The sequence below is a fragment of the Anolis sagrei genome, chromosome 1 (genome assembly GCF_037176765.1).
Source record: "Anolis sagrei isolate rAnoSag1 chromosome 1, rAnoSag1.mat, whole genome shotgun sequence".
NCBI lineage: Eukaryota > Metazoa > Chordata > Lepidosauria > Squamata > Dactyloidae > Anolis > Anolis sagrei.
Genome location: NC_090021.1, coordinates 252,974,643 through 252,997,779, shown reverse-complemented (window position 1 = coordinate 252,997,779; position 23,137 = coordinate 252,974,643). Strand labels below are relative to the sequence as shown.

The 23,137-nt window shown below is 41.5% G+C and overlaps 1 protein-coding gene and 1 non-coding gene across 2 annotated transcripts; both read left to right on the top strand.

The window, feature by feature from the left end:
• Window positions 1-2,697: 2,697 nt before the first annotated feature.
• Window positions 2,698-16,806, top strand: EIF4G2 (eukaryotic translation initiation factor 4 gamma 2). Its single transcript, XM_060754315.2, has 23 exons — window positions 2,698-2,725; window positions 2,867-2,993; window positions 4,316-4,423; window positions 5,747-5,812; window positions 5,997-6,122; window positions 7,049-7,151; window positions 8,097-8,228; window positions 8,320-8,386; window positions 8,484-8,635; window positions 9,925-10,035; window positions 10,573-10,656; window positions 10,741-10,839; window positions 10,984-11,125; window positions 11,223-11,383; window positions 12,042-12,155; window positions 12,607-12,732; window positions 13,268-13,372; window positions 13,478-13,693; window positions 13,808-14,066; window positions 14,245-14,449; window positions 14,876-15,087; window positions 15,497-15,618; window positions 15,993-16,806. The coding sequence occupies exons 1-23, from the start codon at window positions 2,698-2,700 to the stop codon at window positions 16,056-16,058; spliced, it is 2,931 nt and encodes a 976-aa protein (XP_060610298.2). The 3' UTR covers window positions 16,059-16,806.
• Window positions 12,195-12,387, top strand: LOC132762281 (small nucleolar RNA SNORD97). Its single transcript, XR_009630168.2, has one exon. It is a non-coding gene; the product is annotated as a small nucleolar RNA SNORD97 (small nucleolar RNA).
• Window positions 16,807-23,137: the final 6,331 nt, after the last annotated feature.

Genomic DNA, 23,137 nt, shown 5'->3' with positions numbered 1-23,137 from the left:
TCTTAAAAAAACTAGAACCTGCGCACTTTCCTCTATGGCATCTCTGGCCTTGTGATGTGAAAAGAAGCCTGTGTTTTGCAATTCCCAGTTCACTGATGACGTGTTATAATAAGTGGTCAAACTGGGATTCTCTGAAACCACATGGGATGACATCACTCCCTGTTGCACAAGTATGATTTGGCATGACTCATTGTGTAACGTGGGACAGAGTTGTGTGGGAGTAAAATGACAAAATGACTTATGGTTACCAGTAAAGCAGGCATGGGCCAAAGCAGGCCTGGGCCAACTTGGGTCCTCTGGGTGTTTTGGACTCCAGCTCCCACCATTCCTAACAGTCTCAGGCCTCTTCCTCCCCCCCCCCCCCTCAGCCGCTTAAGCTTAAGTGGCTGAGGGGGGAAAGGAAGGGGCCTGAGGCTGTTAGGAATGGTGGGAGTTGGAGTCCAAAACACCCAGAGGACTCAAGTTAGCCCAGGCTTGCACTAAAGGCAGAAACTATTTGGAGTTATATGGTCTAATTCTGTCAAGAAATACATAAGAATGACAGTATACATTGTTCTAATCCTGAACTAGTATGTGACAATAGGATGTATTTCATTTCCTTGCCTATTTCATGTGGCAGAAACTGGTTTCATGGGTCAGGCACCACCATGGCCAATCTTGTGGGATATTGATCACCTCCCATACCCATTTATCAACACTGATGGCCTTCCCTAATCCATCTGCCAGGTCTCCTTAAAAGCAATGCTTTGCTATGTGAATCCAAGCGCTAGGGGCCCTTCCACACAGCCCTATATCCCAGAATATCAAGGCAGGAAATCCCACATTATTTGGGTGTGGACTCAGATAACCCAGTTCTAATCAGATACTGTGTGATTTCCTGCCTTGATATTCTGGGATATAGGACTGTGTGGAAGGGCCCTGAGTCCACACTCAGATAATGTGGGATTTCCTGCCTCTATATTCTGGGATATGGGGCTGTGTGGGAGGGCCCTGAGTCCACACTCAGATAATGTGGGATTTCCTGCCTTGATATTCTTCACTTCACTTCATTTCTTAATTAGTCGCTCTCCACCAAGGTGCGACTTACAATCTAAAATAGCATTTACACAATATAAAAACATTCAACATAAAAACATTCAACAGTGACTATTTGGCAAATTAGATCTGATTACTTAAATGCACACCCAAACAGCCAAGTCTTGAGTGCCTTTACGAAAGGTCGCAACTCTGACATTGCTGTAATTTATGGAGGCAATGAGTTCCACAGAATTGGAGCATAGGTCGAAAAAGCTCTATGCCTTGTAGCTTCCAGGTGTACCTCCCTAGGGCCTGGTATATATAGGAGATTTTCCTGGGTGGATCAAGGTGACTACTGATAGAGAAAAGGAATGAAGCGGTCCCTAAGATATAAAGGTCCTTGGCCATTTTGAGCTCTACATGTCAGGATGTTTCTTGTAAGAGATCCGATGTTCTATTGGTAGCCAATGCAGTTGTTGCAGAATCGGTGTAATATGGGATCTTATAGATGATCCCACTAGCAGCCTGGCTGCTGCATTTTGGACCATCCGTATCTTCTGGGTTGTTGACTTCGGAAGGCTGGCATATAAGGGATATATTCTGGGATATAGGGCTGTGTAGATGGGCCCTGAGTCCACACTCAGATAATGTGGGATTTCCTGCCTTGACATTCTGGGATATAGGATTGTCTAGAAGGGCCCTGAGCCCACACTCAGACAATGTGGGATTTCCTGCCTTGTTCTTCTGGGATATAGGGCTGTGTGGAAGAGCCCTAGGACGCTTTTCTTCACCACATCCCTATGCACCTTCCATTCAGATTGCTGCAGCCATGGTGGTGAGATGCGAGCATCGTGCTTCCAAGCCCAGGAACAAAGAGGGCTCCTTTGGAAAATGCCCACCCATCCCTAGAGAAATCAGTTCAGAACAATGCTGCTCAGGGCCTGCTCGGGAAAGGACTGCAGGCAGCCCTCTTTCTCTCTCTGTCTCTCTCCCTGGACTGACACGGGAACTCTCGGGGCGACTCCCTCCCTCCCTCCCACTCGTGTCCCTGGAGGCAGCCCAGTCCCCGGCAGGCAGCCCCAATTGACCCGCTGCGCCGTTTGCGCAGCCTACCCGCCCAGTGCACTTTCTGCGCAGGCCAGCAGCTGCGCCCGTCTTTGTGAATGCGGTGCTGCACTGCGGCGGTGCTTCCTCTCAACCTAACCCTTCCTCCTCCGCCTCCTTGAATCTGCGCCCACCCCCTGCGCCGGCCCTGATTGGCTGCCTGGGCGAAGCCTCCGGCTGCGATTGGAAGCCGGCAGGCCGAGGCGCGTTTGGCTGCCCGCTGTGTAATAAAGTTAGAGGGGCTGCCTCAGTTCGTGTTGGAAGCGGCGGCGAGCGGGTCTGCTCTCTATGGAGGTGCCGGAGCGAGGCGCTGGGCGGCGGCTGCTGTGGTGACTCGGAGGCCCGTCCTGCTGCCCGGCTCGCGCTTCCCCCCCTCCCTGCCCCGGCCCCGCTCCCCGGCTCCCCTCCCCTCCCTCCTCTCGCCTCTCCCCCGCCCTCGCCCACGCCGCTGCTGGGGACGCTGACAAGGCTCTAGGGAAGGTGAGCAGGCGCGCCGGCCGAGCTCGCCGGGGAAGGGCCGGCGGGAGCGCCCGTGTCGCCCCAGGACGCCGGGTGCTTGGGTCGGGGAACGCCGGGATGGGGAGGGAGGACCGACGCCAAGAGGGTGCCGAGGCGCAAAATGGCCGCCGCCTAAAACGGCCGCCATCTTGTCCTCGCGGCTACACGTTCGCGCTGAGGCACAAAATGGCGGCGGCCACGGAAAACCGGCTCGCTCGCTGCCGGCCGCTTTTGTCCTTTTGAGCAGCGAGGCCGCGTGGCCCGGAAAGGCAGCGAGTGGGGTCCCCTCCTCTCCTCCGGGGAACTGGGCGAATCCTGCCCAACAGCCGCCTCCTTTCTCGGCGGAGGGAGAGAAGCGGAACCAACCGCTTTGTGTGTGTTTTAGAACTGTTGTCTCAGCCTTTCGTGCCTCATTTCGGCGGTTACTCGTGGGGGCAGCGGGTCCCTCGCCAGAGAACAAAGGCCGGGCCCCGCCTGGCTGCGGGAGGGGCGCTGGGCCGGGAAACGGGCGGCGCCCAGAGGATGGCGGGGCGGGACCAGAGCGAAGCCGGGCGGGCGCCTGCCTCCTCGGCTTCCGTAGCCCTTTTGTTCAACCGGAGCCATGCTGCCTCTCCCATTTTCCGAGCACATTCCTGTCTCTATTCGCGTTTGTTACCCGCCTTTCCTCAGAGTTGAGAGATTTTAAAAATGCACATATTAAAGGCATAGAACAACGCTTAAAATGGAAATAGTAATACAATATAACGCTAATTGATAACATTATAATATAATACAATATAATAGTAGTATATCTATTGCATGTAATATTACTACTAATACTGCAGTAGAAGTACTATATAGCAATATATAATACTACTGTAATGCTATTCTGATATATATTGTATGTACATATAACTTGTAAGCCGCTCTGAGTCCCCTTCAGGGTGAGAGAGGGTGGGGTATAAAGAAATATAATAAGTAAATAAGCGGGCATTTAAAATTCATAGTTTATTATTGACGTGGTACGTGTGCCGAAAGACATGAGCCATTAATTGTGCCTAAAGTTACATTTCGCCTAGCTGTTCTGGTATCAGTGTAATATTAACTCTTAGATGTATCCATGACCAATCTGGCTCCTTCTATCCTGCCTTTCCTTGATGATAATTCCTACTAAAGTTCCCTAACCAATGCCCACTGCTTATCTGCAGTTTCTGATTCAGTGGTCATTCTTACTAAAGATGCTTAAAGGCATCTCTGTATACAAACAAATCAGGCATTGCTTTATTCTGTACTGCAATGGTCTGATTCTTGCTGCTGGTTAATACGTGAGCAGACATATTGAATAAATGGGACTTCTATTGACTCACCTTTCGACAATTACTTGAATGGGTCTATTCTAGTTAAGGCTAACCAGTAGGATACCAGCCAGTATTTATGTCTACCGAATCTGCATATGTATACTTCCCTCTCTGAATTGTTTGTTACCATCTTAATTGCATGCATCTTTTATTTTACAATGAAGTTTTGAATTGGGAAAGAAAGAATGTGGAATGAAAAATTCACAAGTAAATAATAAAATTCTCAAAGCAACAAAAATAGACTCACAGATGAAAGTATTAGGAAACACTAATTGAGGCTTTAACCCATGAGTGATTTTGTAGAGAGTACTAACTGGCATGCAGGCACTTACAATACCTACTTTTGTTTTATCTCCTAGGTTTTGTTTTTCCCTATCCTGTCAATTTATTATTCTTTTGAAGATTCTTCATTGTCAAGCCGCCAAAGTGGAGAGTGCGATTGCAGAAGGGGGTGCTTCTCGTTTCAGGTATATATGCCCAGACTTTGATGGTAAAACAAATGTAAAGACAAAGCAAGTCTAGAAAGTGTGTTGTCAAAGGCTTTTATGGCCAGAATCACTGGGTTTCTCTGAGGTTTCCCAGCTGTATGGCCATGATCCAGAAGCATAAAAAACCATGAAAATGAACAAAATCTAGCTACCAGTATTTTTGGGGGGGGGAAAAAACCAGAAAATCAGGACAGTAAATAAAGAACAACACTTTAAAATGGGAATTCCAGACAAGAAACCATCAGGGCCAACTAATCACCTACTAACAAAAGATTCCCCCAGGCAGGAAGCAGCCAAGCCTTGAAATTGCATTGAATGCTAATTAAGATGGACAATTGCAGCATTGACACCTGCCTCAGATAGGAGATAATGCTTCTGAAACATGGCCATATAGCCTTGAAAACTCTCAGGACCCCAAGTCTAGTCATGTCTTCTAATTATTTTTCATTCCCGATCTTTTGTTAGAGATGCAGAAAATAAGAGCAATCATACCGTGTAGTAAGCCTTCTACAGCTACACTGTGCCACACAAGACGTTGTACATATCAGTTATATGAAGACAGAAATGGAAGCCAGTTTGATTGCCAGCAAGCTATATACTGTTGAAACAGCACAAAAGAACCCCATTGTTCTTAAGTTAGACGTATTAGTCATTGTCTGTAGCCAATCTCACGTGCCATGCAGTACGTGTGTCAAGGGAAGGGTTCTTCTAGCACTTTTGAGAATAGTGGAGAGTTCGTGACTTAAGTTTTCACAACTAGGTGTACTTTATAAAACGCAATAAAATTTACTCAGCTCTTTATGTTTGTGGATTCTGTATCCACGGATTCATTTTGAAAATATTCCAAGGGGGGTGGGGGGAATATGAGAAAGCGAACTTTAATTTTGCAATTTTATGTCAGGAGTACTAAGCAATTGTATTCAATGGGATTTAAGCATCTACAGACTTTGGTATCCACAAGATGGTCTTGGAACCAAGATCTCAGTGAATACCAAGGGCCCACTGTACACATAAATTGTTCACTACAAAGTTGATTGGTTTGTATTCTAGATGCATTTGTCCCTAATCCTGAATGTATTTGGGAAAAAAGTTACAGAATTCTTAGTTATCAAGGAGAGTAATTATTTTAGAAGGATAACCTGACTACCAAAATAAATGTAAAACACACACAGAGTAGACAAATAAAATACATTGGTTGAGCGCTGCCTTTTGCCTTCAGATGACCTAAATTATCAGAGATTAGTAGTCAAGTAACTTTACAAATTAGTTCTGGCAAATGTAACACAATCTTTGTTTCCATAGTGCTTCTTCGGGCGGAGGAGGAGGTAGGGGTGCACCTCAGCACTATCCCAAGACTGCCGGCAACAGGTATGCCTGCCTACACTTCTTGGAATACTACCTCATATGTCTGAAACATGCTGGCTTTATATTCTTTTAAGCAATACCTATGGCTAATAGGGTGAAAAGAATAATTTTAATTTGGAACATGAATGTCCTGAACTATGGCAATATATTGCTGTTACTAATAAATGGTTCTTGTTTCCAAATTTAGCGAGTTCCTGGGGAAAACCCCAGGGCAAAACGCTCAGAAATGGATTCCTTCACGAAGCACTAGACGAGATGACGACTCCGCAAATGACAAAGAACGACACGATGCAATCTTCAGGAAAGTGAGAGGGTAAGATATGTAATAATAATAATCCATAATTAATAAAACTAAGCAATAATTGAAAATAGAATCTTTCCTCCCAAAATTGGAAACTTGATTCAGATGATCATGTGACTTGCACTTCTCTGTAAGCAGGTTTTCTTTCTCATCTCGTTGATCACAACACTGCAGTGATTGAGCACAGTTGGCACCGCCTAATTATATGCTGTGTCAGACTTTCCCATTTATTGTCTGCCAGTGCAACCATGTTGAATTTACCATATGGTCTGCCAGAATGCTTTAAAATAACTTAGTTTGCAATTCATGCAGGAAGCAGCACAATAGAAAATTTGAGTTTCTGATCTTGTCAACTTGCAGGATTCAAAGTTTGTTGTACAGGCAGAAGTGTAGGCCCTAGATTAAGAACTCCTTGGTGTTTTTGCCCATCATTCCTAAACTTTCCTTGCTGCCTCATTTCCTGAAAGACTGTTGACAGTTTTTTTGCCCTGATTTTCAGATATTCTTGGCGCCTCCATTGCTTAGATGCACTACATACTCCATCTCACTGTTTTTAGGCATTTTGTCTTGAGCTTGCTCTTGCATGCCTCTATCTCTCTCTGTATGAACTTGGATCTCAGGAACAAGGGGACTGCTACTTTCCTTGCTCCTGAGATTGCCTTAGGCTTTCACTGGGAAATTTCAGTCCTACCAAACTGATAGATTTCCTTTGTTGTCTCAGTCAGGTGATGTCAGGTTTAATCTCTGCAAGACCAGTACAACATATATGCATGTTTGTAACTTGCACAAGGGAAGCTGGATAGTGTTGGGATGCTTCCACTGGAGGAGGTCTTTGCTGTTTAGCTTCACAGATCTTTTTTAAGCAAATGCTGTAATAAAACAGAACTAATCACTGGATAGAAAAGTATTAAAGTGTTACTTGTCTTTGTTTCTTCTAGCATATTAAATAAGCTTACTCCTGAAAAGTTTGACAAGCTATGCCTTGAGCTCCTCAATGTGGGTGTAGAGTCTAAGCTCATCCTAAAGGGGATCATACTGCTGGTAAGAAAAGATGCACTTATTTTAAAATATTGATTCCAATAAAGTGATTCTGAAATGTAATATATAAGAGTTATGGTTTCAGTGAGGGGGGAGCAGGCTTCAACTGGGTGAATTTAAGTGTTCTTTAAGCTTAGGCACTATATGTGTCTGCCAAATGGTGCTGGAAGTAAGATTAAAATATTGAACACTAGATTGCAGGTGAAGATTGCTATGGGTTTGAAATACCACGCTAACTTGAATTTTTTAGTGGAGGTGAAACTATACAAACTAATGTTATACTGTAAGCAACTTCTATAATACAGAAATGTTCCTCAAAGCATCAGTAAAACATTGCTTATATAAGGTATCTGAAGATCCTGAAGTGGTGCAACTACTACAATACTACAGTAGAATCAGTGGGCTTTTGATGTTATTGGTTTTTGGAAAGATCAATCTTATGTGCTGTCTGACTTTCTTACTATCCTTTCTTAGTGTCTTTTCAGTAGAATGTACATTTAATGGTCATCAGTGTTATGGGATAGTCTGTTTGATCCTTCAGTATTGGGCAAAGGAGGAGAAGCAAGCTTTAGAATCTTAACTAGGCAGCATCCTAATAACAGTTCTGGTGCCACACAAACTGTCTCATTAGCTGAATAGCAAAAGGACGATTCTGGCAGCTGAAAGATTCTGTTAAAAAAGTCTGACAGCCAAGAGAATAAAAGCTCTTTTCACTTGTTTTGTTAATTGCTGTTGCTCCCAGGAGAAATGTGTTTATTTGATCTGGTAGAGAGGTATCGCTGAAAAGTATTGTAGTTCTGAAATTTACTAGATAGTTCATACTTCTATTATTGTTAGTTGCCATAAACTTAAGAATCACCTATAACATCGGGGAGGGGGGATCTGCCACTGAAGACGTAGGGGTTTTTACACTGTTTCATCTCAATAATATATAGATAATCTCTTTAGATCGTAGACAAAGCCCTCGAAGAGCCCAAATATAGCTCGCTATATGCTCAACTATGTCTGCGACTGGCAGAAGATGCACCCAACTTTGATGGCCCATCAGCAGAGAGTCATCCAGGACAGAAGCAAAGCACAGTAAGTGTAAATCTTTCCCTAGTTGCAGCTGATACGAGAATGGATATTCGTCAGTGACAAAATATAGAAATTGTTGCCTTTTTATTCCTAGACATTCAGACGCCTCTTAATTTCTAAACTTCAAGATGAATTTGAAAACCGCACCAGAAATGTTGATAGTAAGATTTCAGATTTTTAATCTAATTTCTTCTTTGATTTTGTGTAATTTATATAAAAGCAGAGTAACACTGATGTGTATGCTTGTTTGTTTTTCAGTCTATGATAAGCATGACGGCCCCCTCCTCCCCGAGGAGGAGGAACAGAGAGCCATTGCTAAGATTAAGATGCTGGGAAACATCAAATTCATTGGAGAACTTGGCAAGCTTGATCTTATTCATGAATCTATCCTTCATAAGTGCATCAAAACAGTAAGTTGGTTTTCAGTCTTGGTGTTGTTACTTTGGGGGCAAATTGTAACATGCAAGATAATGTTGCAATTGAAAATAACATGCTTTAAATAGAATTTGGTAAGGATATGTGTTCATAATGAATCCTATCTTTAAGTAGATATTCCCTTCTTGTATGACTTCATAGAACTTTATACGATTTCTAGCTGGAAAGCAGCTGAGCCTGCATTTCATAACTTTGGGTGGGGGGGAACCTTCATATCAGTGAGATCCAAAAAATAACTGGATCAAATTACAGGGTGTTTGAAGCAGTGACCAGGTCTTTCAATCCTCTGCGCATTATTCCAGATGTGCATGGATTAAACAAAACCTGGGACATGCTCTCCTGTAATAGACAGTTTCAGATGAAGTTGCTTAATGAAGGTACAGTTGCCTTTCAGAGAAGCTTGCCAGCAATTGCTGATCTTCCCTTTCCAAAAACTCTAGTTATTTTCATAATACTTCAAATATGTTAAACTATAAACTTGATAACTTATCAAAGGATACATATATCCAGAGTTCAGTGCAAGTACTGTATCTTAGAGGCAAAAGACAAAGGCTTGGAAAATCTAAAATAAACACCAGTCCCCTTTATTCTGTCCGCTGCGACACTACCTCTGGCCATTTTGGATGCCTGCGTAGAGAAATAGCAGTGGCTCTCTAGCCCTTGCTCTCAAAGGAGCATCAAGTAGAAGTATCGATGATTTCGAGTTCGTCCAAGATGGACTTGGCCAGACCTGCACAACCCGTGGCCCTCCCATGTGTTTTGGACTTCAACTTCCAGAATTACTGTCCATGGGACAGGCTGGCTAGAGCTTCCTGGGAGTTGTAGTCCCGAATACCTGGAGGGCCGCAGGTTGTGCAGGTCTGGACTTGGCTTTTGCCTTTCAGCACTACTTGGAGAAAAGGGGTTGGTTACTTTCTTGATAAGAGTTCATACTTTAACTCTTATTTAACAATATGGACCATCCTCGTCTAAATAGTCGTGTGTGTGTGTGTGTGTGTGAATGTATATATGTATGTGTATGCCTGGGCAAGATAATGATGACGATGGCTAACCCATTGAGGTGATGCACTCTTTCCTCTCTCCACATAACGACTCTTGACTTATCCATGGGACATAACAAAATCCAGAATTTTGGCCCCTAAACTCGTCCCCATCATATACATGTGCTTGGCTTATACATGAGTGTATGTGGTATGAAATGCTGTAAAGTGTCCACAAAGAAACCTATTTTTAATGGATCCATTTTTGGCTTCCAAATTTTCAGCTTTTGGAAAAGAAGAAGAGAGTTCAACTCAAGGATATGGGAGAGGATTTGGAATGCCTCTGTCAGATAATGAGGACAGTAGGACCTAGACTAGACCATGCAAAAGCCAAGGTACGCATTCTAAAAACATATATTGCTTGCTTATAATTCCTGTATTGATGTTGGTGTTCTAGGCAACTGTTCAGTATATCTAACAGCAACAGGTTTTTTTAAAAACACCTTGAGGTATTGTTTCTTTGCCTATCTTAGGATGCTGTGAGGTATGCATGGGAAATCGGTGGCCTCCCGGAGGTTGTTGGACTGTGTCCCCCACAAACTCCCATTTATCCTAGCAAATGTTTAGCAGTGATACAGTTGCAGTTTAGCAATAACTGGGGTGTAGGGGGCCACCCTCATGTCTGGTGTAAATTCTGCTTTGACTTTTTTTTTTCAGTAAAAGAGAAAAGATTGTATTCCTGGAACACCGTGTTTAGTGATACCTAGCTATTTTAAGCAAAAAGGAGAACTAGCATAAAGGGAAATACATTATTTTTATTAAGGGTGGGAGGTAGAAACTAAGTGCTGTTCAAGGAGATGCCCATGCTTCTGTTGTATTGCATGTTATGAGGTGTTGGCCTAGCTGAACATGGAAAATTTCTTTCTAAACAGTCCTTAATGGATCAGTACTTTGCCCGTATGCGCTCCTTGATGATGTGTAAGGAATTGCCGGCAAGGATTCGTTTCCTGCTGCAGGTAAAAGCATAACTTTGATTACTGTCGCATGTCAGATGTTCTGGCAAATGTACCTGAACTTTATTCTGCATTTTATGCTTAAAGGATACTGTGGAGTTGAGAGAACACAATTGGATTCCTCGCAAAGCTTTTCTTGACAATGGACCAAAGACTATCAATCAAATCCGTCAAGATGCAGTGAAAGTAAGTACAAAAATACTTAGTTTTGGGATTACAGCTGTATTGTATCATGAATAAAAATAGAGCCATGAAATGTGTTTTTAATGTAAAGTATGTTTTCAGATAATCCCTTAACACATTGTGGGTTTTCATATTTTGTTTTTTAAGGATCTGGGAGTTTTTATTCCTCCTCCTATGTCTCAAGGAATGAGAAGTGACTTCTTTTTGGAGGGACCGTTCATGCCACCCAGAATAAAACTAGACAGGGATCCACTTGGAGGGCTTGCTGATATGTTTGGACAAATGCCTGGTAATTACATCAACTTTGGAATTAACCATATAGCAGCTATATGATGTTTTCAATACTTAAGACAAATTAAGACAAATGTGTATGCATTCCTAAACAGGTAGCGGAATTGGTACTGGTCCAGGAGTTATTCAAGATAGGTTTTCACCCACCATGGGGCGACATCGGTCAAATCAACTCTTCAATGGCCATGGGGGACACCTCATGGCTCCTGCTCAATCCCAGTTTGGAGAACTAGGCAAATCCTTCTTGAAAAATCCAGTAAGTTGTTTTAATGGAAGCAATTTGAAAATAAAAATGTACTAAGATTCCTTCTGTTCATCAGGGCCTGAAAGGATGACAAATCTAGCCCTTGCTTTTCCACCATTTACTTCTTGGCTCTGAAGTCTTATATGAATGCTGACTAATACAGGGTGAAAACTGACTTGTGAATCTTGAAGAAGCTTATTGCAATATATTGATTGCTGTCATAAAAGATATATCTTTTTTTGCTCACAGTGTATCCAAAATAGTTTGCATGCTCAATGTCAGTTAATTGGCATTTTAATGTTACAGTTTCTTGTAGCAGTGGATAGTGTAGACCAAGCTAAGGATAGTGCAGCCCAGGGCCTCTTGTGGAGGCCCTGAAAAAAATGGCTGAAAAACACCTTTTGGGGCTAAAGTATAGAAATGCACACACACCAGCAGAAAGGCAGCCCTCGAAAGTCAGTCAGCCGTGACCAGAACATTTGGGGAGGTGGTATTAGGAAAATAAGGAATAGGTGGGTTTTAGGGAAAACCTAAAATGACTCTCCATTCCTTTGCATGTGCATGTGTCAAAGAGAGCTGTTGCAAGAAATGCTGAAAATGTGAGGTACTTTAAAACATTGACGAAATAAGAGTACTGAGACGTGGTGGTTTTCACTTCCCTTGAAAACAGGGGCAAAGCCAACTATACCATAATCAGAATCAGGGACTTCTATCTCAGCAACAAGGACAGTCCAAGGATATGCTGCCACGGTTTTCTAAGAAAGGACAGCTTAATGCAGATGAGGTACATGCTTTTGTCTGAAGTGACTTGGTTCTGAACACAATGCCCGATGATTACAACAAGACGCGTTATTACGAGGACCAGTGCTGGAACTCCCTTCCTGTTTTCTGTCATCCCTCCCATCTTTTTCTCAGTCCCCCAAATTTCACTTCCTATCCTTCTCTTTCTACTCCCTCCCCCCAAATCCTGGGAGTATCCAGTGTCCTGTGAGCAAGATTATGAGATATGAGGGCAATGATCCTATTCATAAAGGAGCAGTTGAAATAGTTCCAATCCTTGGTGGTGAAATAAGTCACAATAAAATGTCCTTCGCAACTGATTTTCATATTTAATCAACCAATATTCTATAAGATCCTGTCCGTCAGTTTTGAATCTGACCACTAATACTTGTGTAACAAGTACAATCCCACTTTCTCTTGTATGCAATCCAGACCTCTTAATTTTTTCCCCGCAGATTAGCCTGAGGCCTGCTCAATCTTTCCTAATAAATAAAAACCAAGTGCCAAAGCTTCAACCCCAGATAACTATGATCCCACCCAGTGCACAGCCACCGCGAACTCAGACACCACCTTTGGGACAGGTAAATATAAAAAATGCATATGGGAAAGTGAGAAACGCTTATTTTTGTAGTCCGCACTTTCTTCTCTGACTTTGGAATCAAAAGCATTGCTTCCTGTAGTCTCTTAAAATCTAGTGAACCCATTTCATTTAGTAAGCAACCTTCAGGGTTTAGAAGAATAAATGCTTATGGAAAGAGTTGTATAGGAAGATGCTGGACTCTGCAGGGATGCTTTTTTTGGAGGCAAGTCTTGGTGAGAGTTCCTGCTTAGTAAATTTGCAAACTTGGGCAGCTGATTTTTGAAAATGGAGGAGTTTCAAATACATTTGTAGAACTTTGGTTAAATATGCTTCTGGAATGGGAGATGTTTGAACTCACCATTTCTTGGCAGCATGTTGGCAAATCTTGAGCCATCTTAGGAATTGTTTTGCTGAAGTGAACTGAACACTGCAGAGGTTGAAACCAACAGCTTTTAAGTCTAGATTCTTCTGTATTAGAGTAAACATGCTTTCATATCGCTGCTCAGTATCTCAATGAAATTTGTTAATGTTTTCAGCCACCTCAGCTTGGTCTCAAGACAAATCCTCCACTTATCCAGGAGAAGCCTGCAAAGACCAGTAAAAAGCCTCCACCTTCTAAGGAAGAGTTACTTAAGTTAACAGTAAGTTTTGTTGCTCACACTTAGAAGTCCATACTCTCACTTTTGCAAATTGCTATGGGAAATAGCCAACTTGTTCCATCTCTACTTTTTTTTCTTTCTTTTTAGGAAGCTGTTGTGACTGAATATCTGAACAATGGAAATGCCAATGATGCTGTCAACAGTGTACGAGAAATGAGGGCGCCAAAACACTTTATTTCTGAGATGCTAAGCAAAATAATACTTCAGTCACTAGATCGATCAGACGAGGACAAGGAAAAAGCAAGCACGCTCATCAACCTACTTAAGCAGGAAGGGATAGCTACTAGTGACAACTTCATGCAGGTACTAGCACAATGGGGTGGCAATTCTGGTTTGGTTTGTGGCATATGCTTGCCCTTACTTTTCATGTGCCTAATCAGGAACTTCATGAATGCTAATTACCACTCTGTTTTTCAGGCCTTCCTAAATGTATTGGATCAGTGTCCTAAACTGGAGGTGGACATCCCTCTGGTGAAATCGTACCTCGCGCAGTTTGCAGCTCGTGCCATAATTTCGGAACTAGTGAGCATCTCCGAACTGGCGCAACCCTTGGAAAGTGGCACCCATTTCCCCCTTTTCCTGCTTTGCCTTCAGCAGTTAGCTAAACTACAGGACCGTGAATGGCTGACTGAGCTCTTCCAACAGAGCAAAGTCAATATGCAGAAGATGCTGCCAGGTGAGTGTGCAGAAAGAGGCTATAACTATTATTTATTTGGGGGGGGGGGGGATTGAAAAAGGTGCTAAACACACTTAGTCTCTTAAAGTGATAAGCCAAAGCAGGAATGCCTTATCACTGTTAGGTTGAAATTATTGTCAAGCCCGAATGATAAATTGGAACATTCTGTGTTTTACAGAGATTGACCAGAATAAAGACCGTATGCTGGAGATCTTGGAAGGGAAAGGACTTAGCTTCTTGTTTCCGCTTCTGAAACTGGAAAAAGAGCTATTAAAGCAAATAAAATTGGACCCATCCCCTCAAGCGATTTATAAATGGATAAAAGACAACATTTCACCAAAACTTCATGTAGATAAGGGATTTGTTAATATTTTGATGACCAGGTGAGAAATTAAATGTATCTTAATTTTGTTGCATAAGAATGATTTGTTCAAAGTGGTGTTATTATTGGGATTCACATATGTTTTAGTCTCACTATGCATTTGTCTCCAAATAATATGGAAAAATTGTTGAGCATTGTCCTAAGGCCAGGTGGGGAAAGTATGGTACTCTTGGTGTAGACTACAAGACCCATCGGTCCTAGCCTACAATACACTTACAGGGAGAACCAGACCTTGGGTCTTGCCTCATTTTTACATAAAAGAGCATGTTATAAATAAGGACCTAAAGCCAATGGTTAATCTTAGTTATGGTGGTACTATTGAATCTGCTGACTATTGAGAATATGGTGAGAACATTTATGTAAGTTTCAATAACTCCGTAAGTTATTATTAGTTGGGACTAAAGGCATTTTTCATTTGGTTTTCCAGTTTCTTGCAGTATATTTCTAGTGAAGTAAACCCACCTAACGATGATCCGGATTCTTCCTCTGCTCCTTCTAAAGAGCAGTTGGAGCAAGAAAAACAGCTGCTTCTTTCCTTTAAGCCAGTAATGCAGAAGTTCCTTCATGACCATGTTGATCTACAAGTGAGTGCCCTGTATGCGCTCCAAGTGCACTGCTACAATAACAACTTTCCAAAAGGTAGGAACAATAGTACTTCCTGCTCTACCCTTCTCGATGCAACCCTGATCTTGTCATGGAAAGTTGTGGCAGATTCTGGGCCCCAAACAGGGGCAGCAGCCATTTTGTAATAAGGGACACAGGTGTTCATAATTTTGCCTAAAGGCATGGGATTCAGTTATATATGTTTGCTGCACTATGAAAGTTACAACTAGTTTCCTTATCTGTGATACAGAGTTAGTAGTTATAACAAGAAGAAATACATAAACTGACATGACAGAGGTCTTTCAGACTACTGTGCTACTGATGCTTAAAAGTCAGTTATTTTGTTTTCAATGCGGAATTGTTTTATGTTTTAATACTTTAACATATGGGGTGCAGAAAAAAACATTTCTGTATTGACAATGGGATTATTGGTTTGTCGTTTCAGGCATGTTACTGCGCTTCTTTGTTCATTTCTATGATATGGAAATCATTGAAGAAGAAGCTTTTCTGGCATGGAAAGAAGACATTACTCAAGAGTTTCCAGGGAAAGGAAAAGCTTTGTTCCAGGTATATAGCTTCTCAATAAGTTGTTACAAAAAGCACTATTGTCTATAAACCTTTCAAACATTGTAAAGATGTTGACAATCAGGCCACTGAAATACCTATTAATGTAGTTCTCATGTTTCAAATTTAATAGAAATGGGTAAAGGACTTTTAAAAGCTGTCCTGTGGCTAATTCAACTGCTGTTCTCAAAGTAGAAGCTTGGCTGGTCAGCACTTGTTCTATGGAATCAGTGCTGTTTCTACTCCAGTTAGAGTAGCAATTTGAGTTAGGCCTGAATTTTATATTATGGTGGATGCATGCAGGTTGTCTCCAGGTGGGTATAAACTGTCACACTTTCACTCTTCCAGCTATTAACGTGGTACTGATCTATTTGCAGGTGAACCAGTGGTTGACCTGGCTGGAAACGGCTGAAGAAGAAGAATCTGAAGAGGAAGCTGACTAAACCAGCCAAAGCCTTAAATTGTGCAAACATACTGTTGCTATGATGTAACTGCATTTGACCTAACCACTGCGAAAACTCATTCCGCTGTAATGTTTTCACAATATTTAAAGCAGCAGTCGGTCAATAGGACTTGCTTCTGCATAAGGGTTTTTGTAGTATGTCTTAATCATAGTCTACCATAAAAATATTTTAGAGTATCTTTAATGTTTAGATAACAGTGTATTAGCAGCATGCAATAATTACATCATAAGTTCAGAAGCAGTCTGTGTAAGGATCTTCTTTGATGCCAGTTACCATAGGCTGTTTGTTAGAAATCCGAATAGCAACACTGAATACTGTAGAAATGCACTTTGCTCAGTGTAATACTTGAGTTGTTGCAATATTTGATTATCCATTTGGTTGTTACAGAGAATCCTTAACTGTAATCGATGGTGGTTGCCGTAATAGTATATTGCCTGTATTTCTACCTCTAGTAATGGGCTATATGTGCTAGATTTTAATATCTTTGAGCCTGGGCAAGTGCACAAGTCTTTTTAAAAAAGGAACACGGTTTACTTGCACAAAAATGATCAGTTTGAGGAGGTGGATAAATGCCCTAGGAAGTGGTTTTTGGGTGTGAAGCAAAATGGTGAGAAACTGAATTGGTCCCTATTATAGTATTGAAATTAAGTCTACTTAATTTATCAAGACATGTTCATGCCCTGATTTTATATACTTGTATCTATCAATAAATATTGTGATACTTGAATATCTGTTGAAATGACTGCTCTTTAAATTTTCTTTGTCTTGACAGTTGGAAAAATTGATTCTGAGGGTAAACACTCTCTGGTAGGCTTTTTATATTTGGGCCCCCTTTTCCTTAATCAGGCACTCGTGGCGCAGATAAGACAAACCTTGTGGGAAAGGGTGACACCAAATTTTATGAAAGACTGTGATTCCATCCATTTATAACATGATCCATGCTTCAGAATCATATTTGTTTTTTGAAGTGTTTAGGAGTTTTGAAAACAGTGGTGCATTTTACATTGACCTGTTTGTTGGTGGGACTTCTAGGAATTAGACTGCTAATTTAGTGCAATTAAGAGAATCCAGGTATATACAGCTAGACAGAGGTAAGAATCATGAGGCCATTCAGATGTTCTAGTTGCCATATCTGACAATTACCAATTGAGGTCTAATCCTGGGAGCTGCAATTTAAATATCATCTGGAGGAGGTTCATGATTCCCACCTCAGCTCTATAAAGCACGAATGGGGTATATGCCTTATGGTCTGCAATGTGTATCGTCCCTCTCCATTGACTGGTGTCTTGAATTGATGGGAGTTGCAGTCCATATAGCCTTTGGAGAGCAAGATGTTCCTCACCTCTGCTCTTGGGTTTCAACAGATAATCATCTTAGGCGGCAACAACACTCAGAATAGATTACTGCTTTAACATTGTAAAATGTCCAGCATCTGAAAAAACAATTTAGAACACTACAGTAATGAAAATAGAAATGGAGGAGTTAAGGAGAAAAAGTTCTTTTTGTTGAGAAGTTGCCATCATAGTTCCATTGGTGCTGTCCCTCACTCAAGTAAAAAGGGCAAGATAAAAGGGCTACCAAAATTAGCACTATTTCTGTTCCAATTCAGAAAAGGGTTAGGGGAGTGATATATGACAGTATTAGCAAAAGTAATGAACTTACGTGGACCTTTTCTTTTGGCATTAGAATTCAGGTTTAGCCATTGAAACTGATACTACATTACAACTGACAAAAGAAAACACTATATTAATTCCATGCATTTACCTATGAATTATGTGTTTACATTAGTGCTATGGACTGAATCTGATCTCCCTGTGCTAGCTTTTGGGGACAATTGGGAAGATAATTGTGTTTGGTGACTTTGCATGACAGGAAAATGTTGGAACTATTAAATTGCAATATAATTTTGTCAGAATAGGTGAATAGGATACCTCAGTAACGATCAAATCCTGTCTGTGTCATCTTTGTAGCAGGAACTTTCTAACTCACGTGATGTATCCAGCAAAAGCTGTTGCACTTGTTCTATGTAAACCCCAGGCTCATAGTTATGAAAGTGTTATGGGGAAAACCTGGCAATTAACCTATACCTCGTTGGGATTCAGTGTTGCTATCTTGTGGTATTCTAGTGAAACTCCAAAAATGTCCTTGGCTTCTGATCTTCAAGTTCCCAAACCTTGGAACGGTTTTAAGTCCCTTATTGATACTTGACTAATCAAGAGAAATTTGTGCATATGGTACACTTTACCAGATAATAGTAATATTAAATGCATGGATGGCCTACTGTTTGCATTGTATGGTTGATAACACTTGGAATTAACCCTGACTTGAGCTTTCTAGTCCCTTTCCCAGTCTCTGCTACTTCTGTCCTAAAAATAAATGGTGTAATACACCATTTTTACATTGGTTCCCCACCAGGGCACAATATCCTGTTTTCTGTGTTCGCAATATATTACATTGGGTCATTGTGATATTTGTTTTTTATATATATCTTACATATATAGACGGTGTGTTCTTCATTTTTTCCATGTTTTATTTTAAAGTTGGTGGTTTGGATTTTTGTAATGGCAGCTGGTTATAAAATAAAAAAACAATTGTTTGGGCAATATAAATAGTTTGGTCAGATCTTACAAGAGATCTGGTTTTTTAATAGTTTTGGTTATTGAATCATTTTAGTTTTAACTTCAACTTTGTGTGCACTTTTGTTTGAATAGAGTGAAGTGTGCATGCCTAGGATGCTTGTCCTTCACCACTAGCCTAAAAACTGGCAACTTTGAATCAAATGGAGGCCCTGCCTGTGACCACAGCCAGAACATAATTTAACTGTAAAACCTCACCAGCCTGTTCAGTTTTCTCCCCAACTACTAACTGTACTACATTTATATAAATGAAGACACAACCACTAAGTAAACTGTCCTGTGTATTCAATACCTTGTAAGAAAAAGGATCCTTGTAACTGGGAAAGATAAAACTTAGGCACTGAGCTAGAGGGCATCTCATTCCCAAAGGCATATTTTTTTCCAAAGTGATTTGTTCACCTGAAAACCTTTAGATAGTTTAGTGAAACTCTCTTAATCCCTTAGCTAGTTATGCCGGCTAGGGGACTGGGGTTTTTTACCCAGTACATCTGAAGGTACTAAGATTGGGAATGACTGCATTAGTAGCTTTGTTGGATCTTGATTTTTTTGAGAAAACATGAAGGCAGGAAAGAAAAGATAGCGGCCCAAATGGGAAATATATATTTTAGATATAGATCTTTTGAGATCCGGGTTCTCTGTTTTGCAATAGCTTTCTTCTCACATTTGTTTTCACTCCTTTGCATAATTTAATGAGGTCTAACTCAATGTTTTTACAGGATTCTGTATTCTCACATCTTTTTCAGTGTTCAGGACTAAAGAGCTGTAATGTTTGTTACACGTGTAGATTCCATCGTGGGCTATACTATTGCTTAATTTCTAAAAGACAAAATATACCAGAATATTTTCCTCCAGTTAATCCCACAAAAATGGGGGGAGGGACACCTCCATAGCAATGTAGACATTTTACCATAGCAGAGTGGAGTGTGAGATGTAACACAAACATCTGGTCCCAGAAAACCCACTGCCATATCTAAATCTATGCAGAGACCATCTTTCCTATATGGAGCATAATATAGGGGTACCTGTCATCAGAGTAACGGAGTAGAGAAAAGATGCCATCCAATCTCTGTCTAGAAGCTGAATACTGTTTGTACATATTGACATGTACCTTGAAAAGTGCAGCAATGCGACTCCAGCATAAAGACTCAGAACGCCCCCCACCCCCGGTTGGCAGGGCTAGGACCAAGTACACTGCAGAGATAAGCAAGCAGGGAGGGTGTAGTTGCTACAAAGTATTGCTGTTTTCAATCTAATCAACTTGAGAGATATGTGAGGTCCAGCTGTCACTCTGTGTGGACTCACCCTTGCTCTGAACTGGCCACTTTCTTGCACCCATTCTATCTAGGGTAGAAGGGAGCCCATTCTAGGACCAGAAACTAGTGACCAGGGATGTTCTTAATTTTTCCTCCATGGAATTACGAGATCTATCTCAAGGGTGGGGATAATGTCCTTCAGTTGTTGATCTGCAATATCCAGGGTTTTTCTCACTGTTGGTTATCCTGGGTAAGATTGACATCTAGGCGGCTTTTTGGCTCCTATCCCTGATTTATCTGCTCCCATTGCATACAGTAGATGACATTCCTCATTGCAATGGAACCATAGAAATTGTGGCTTGACTCCTATCCCTGATTTATCAGCTCCCATTACATACAGCAGGTTAAAAAATTACTCATACTGCAGTGGAGCCATAGCGATTTGGGATTTTTCAATGCTCTATCCAAGACAAAGGAGTCCTGGTGCAGTGATTGGTTGGCAACTCCACACTTGTCTCATTTTGCTGATACCGATTGTGATGCCGTCATGTTCTTATCCTGGATAGTGATCGATAAAGGTCATGACTTGGCATATTTCTTCCTTGCTTAGGAGTGATACATGGGGATATCTTTCTCAGATCCTTACATGAACGGACAAGTTTGCTGTATAATGGATTTCTGGAAAGGAGGCAGGAAAGCTGAGGAAATTCAGTGGTTGCAGGTTCCCCAACTCTGATCTATGTTAATGTAGCTGATTACTACATGGGTGATTGTAGCCCAACCACAATACAGTATCTTCATCTGTGTAGACTCCATATCTTTTCCCGTGAAGAGCTCTTTCGTTCTGAGGTCCACTGCTTGACGCCTGATGCTTGCACAGTTCCCAGATAGTGGTGAAGCTGAAACTAATCACAGCAAAGAGTATCTTACCCATATTGCTTAAAAGACGTGTCGATGTGGCCTTTAACCGCTGCAATTCAGCTGTGTTTCAAAACTTGAGTTCGCATAAAAGGCCCTAAAATGTCAAATACAATATGACCGCCATATCTATGGGATCGGTAACAAAAGTCTAACGTATCCACTTTGGACTAAATGTGGCCTCTAGCATTTTCTACGTCCTCCAGCACAACTCTATTAAACAGTTGCAACAGAAGTCCTTCATTTCAATAGAGTTCACTATTATTGTGGTTTCATGGATTCATGAGAAGTCTTAAGAATGTATCATCTGCGGATAAAGGAGTTGTACTGTAATTTTAAATGGGAAGGGAAAAACTAACCTATTGCACAGTCCAGTCTGGGCAGTTTTGCTTTCTCTGACTTCTCTGGTTTTATGAACTTAGTATGTAGTAATTTGGGATGTTTTCCTACCAATATTGCCTCTGGTCCAGGCTATGGGAGAGCCTTATGATAATGGTATTCTGAAAGCCTATCTAGGTCAGGCATCCGCAAACTGCGGCCCTCCAGAAGACCCAATGAGTTTGTTCAATTGTCAGGATTTCTGGGAGTTGGAGGCCCAAACAGCTGGAGGTCCACAGTTTGAGGATGCCTGGTCTAGGTGCTTCCATGTTACTGTTGCTTATCCACTCAGTCTGCTTCTTTTGAACTAATGTCTAGCACAACCCAAGGAGTGATGAGAAGAAGAGAGACATGATGCTGGCCTGCTTAGTTTTCCTATTCCTGTTGCTTTTCAAGTTGAAGTGGTAGGTTAAACATACTAGAAAAGTAAAGTAACATAGTCATGGGCTTGGGGCGGGGGTGGAGCTAACAAAGCTGCTCTTGAGCACCAGCCATGTCCCATTGAAATGGGACACACTGAGCAGAGCTATATTTTTTAGAAAAGGAAAGTTAGCAGTTGTTACATTTATTTCCAAGGCCCTCTTACTGCAAGGACTAGGGAATAGATCTGTGTCCAAGACATGCAGGGTGTGCTTTAGTGCAGGGTGGGCTCATTCCTCTAAGCAATGTTCTTCTGAAGAGTCAATAATAAAAAGCAGGCATATTTAAAATGAAATCATAATAGGCCTTAAGCATTCGTGCAAAGATGGTTTATATTGGCTTGCAAATGCTGGCCATCTCCACCAGTCAAAATAAATACCTTGCACAGCAACTATGGAAACTAAAAGGGCTTTTAAGGATTGAAGGAACTCTTTCAGCAGAGCTGGAGTTTTGAAGCAGCCACAGACAATGCAATCCTAAGCATGTTGATTCAGGGGTAAGTCTCCGTTCACTAGGACTTGCTTCCTTATAAATACAGTTAGGACAACACTCTGGTGCTTGCCATTTTAACCCTTTAAATCAGATATGGGCAAACTTCAGCTGTCCAGGTGTTTTGGACTTGCAACTCCCACAATTCCTAACAACCTACTGGCTGTTAGGAATTGTGAGAGTTGGAGTCTAAAATGCCCGGAGGGTCAAAGTTTGCCCACGCCTGTTTTAAATGGTCTGCAGCCATTCGAAGCACTTAACCTGAAGTAAACTCTACAGAATTAAGTGGGATTGATAACATGTCTGCTTATTATGAATCTATATAAATAAAAATGTAATGTTCGTTTGTGGGATTACCATAACTCAAAACTACTGGACGAATTGACACCAAATTTGGACCGCATACACCTAACAACCCAAGGAGTGATCATCACTCCGAAACATTGATGTTGTCATTTGGGAGTTGTAGTTGCTGGGATTTATAGTTCACCTACAATCAAAGAGCATGCTGAACCCCACCAATGACAGAATTGGGGCAAACTTCCCACACAGAACCCCATACTTAAGGTCATCCAGTCCAACTCCCTTCACCAGGGCAAGAAAATGTAATCAAAGCCCTCCTGACAAAGAGCCATCCAGCCATATAGTTAGATATTATTCACACAGAGAGAGATTTAGTATCATAGATTTGAAAAGGAGCCCTAAAGAAGGACAATTATATGTTGCATGTTCCAGAGTGGGCAAAACAGACAATCTCCACATCAACACTGACAAAGAAATAGCAAGAAATTTTGCCTACCCACAAGCATAAAGAAATTACATATATTAGAAACCAACATTTTCTAATTACTTTATTTTCCAGATCACCAGACTGGGCCACAGCAACGTGTGGCAGGGGATGGCTAGTTATATATATATGATAATGGTGATACTGGTTCAGGTGGAGAGTGGGAGACATGACTAA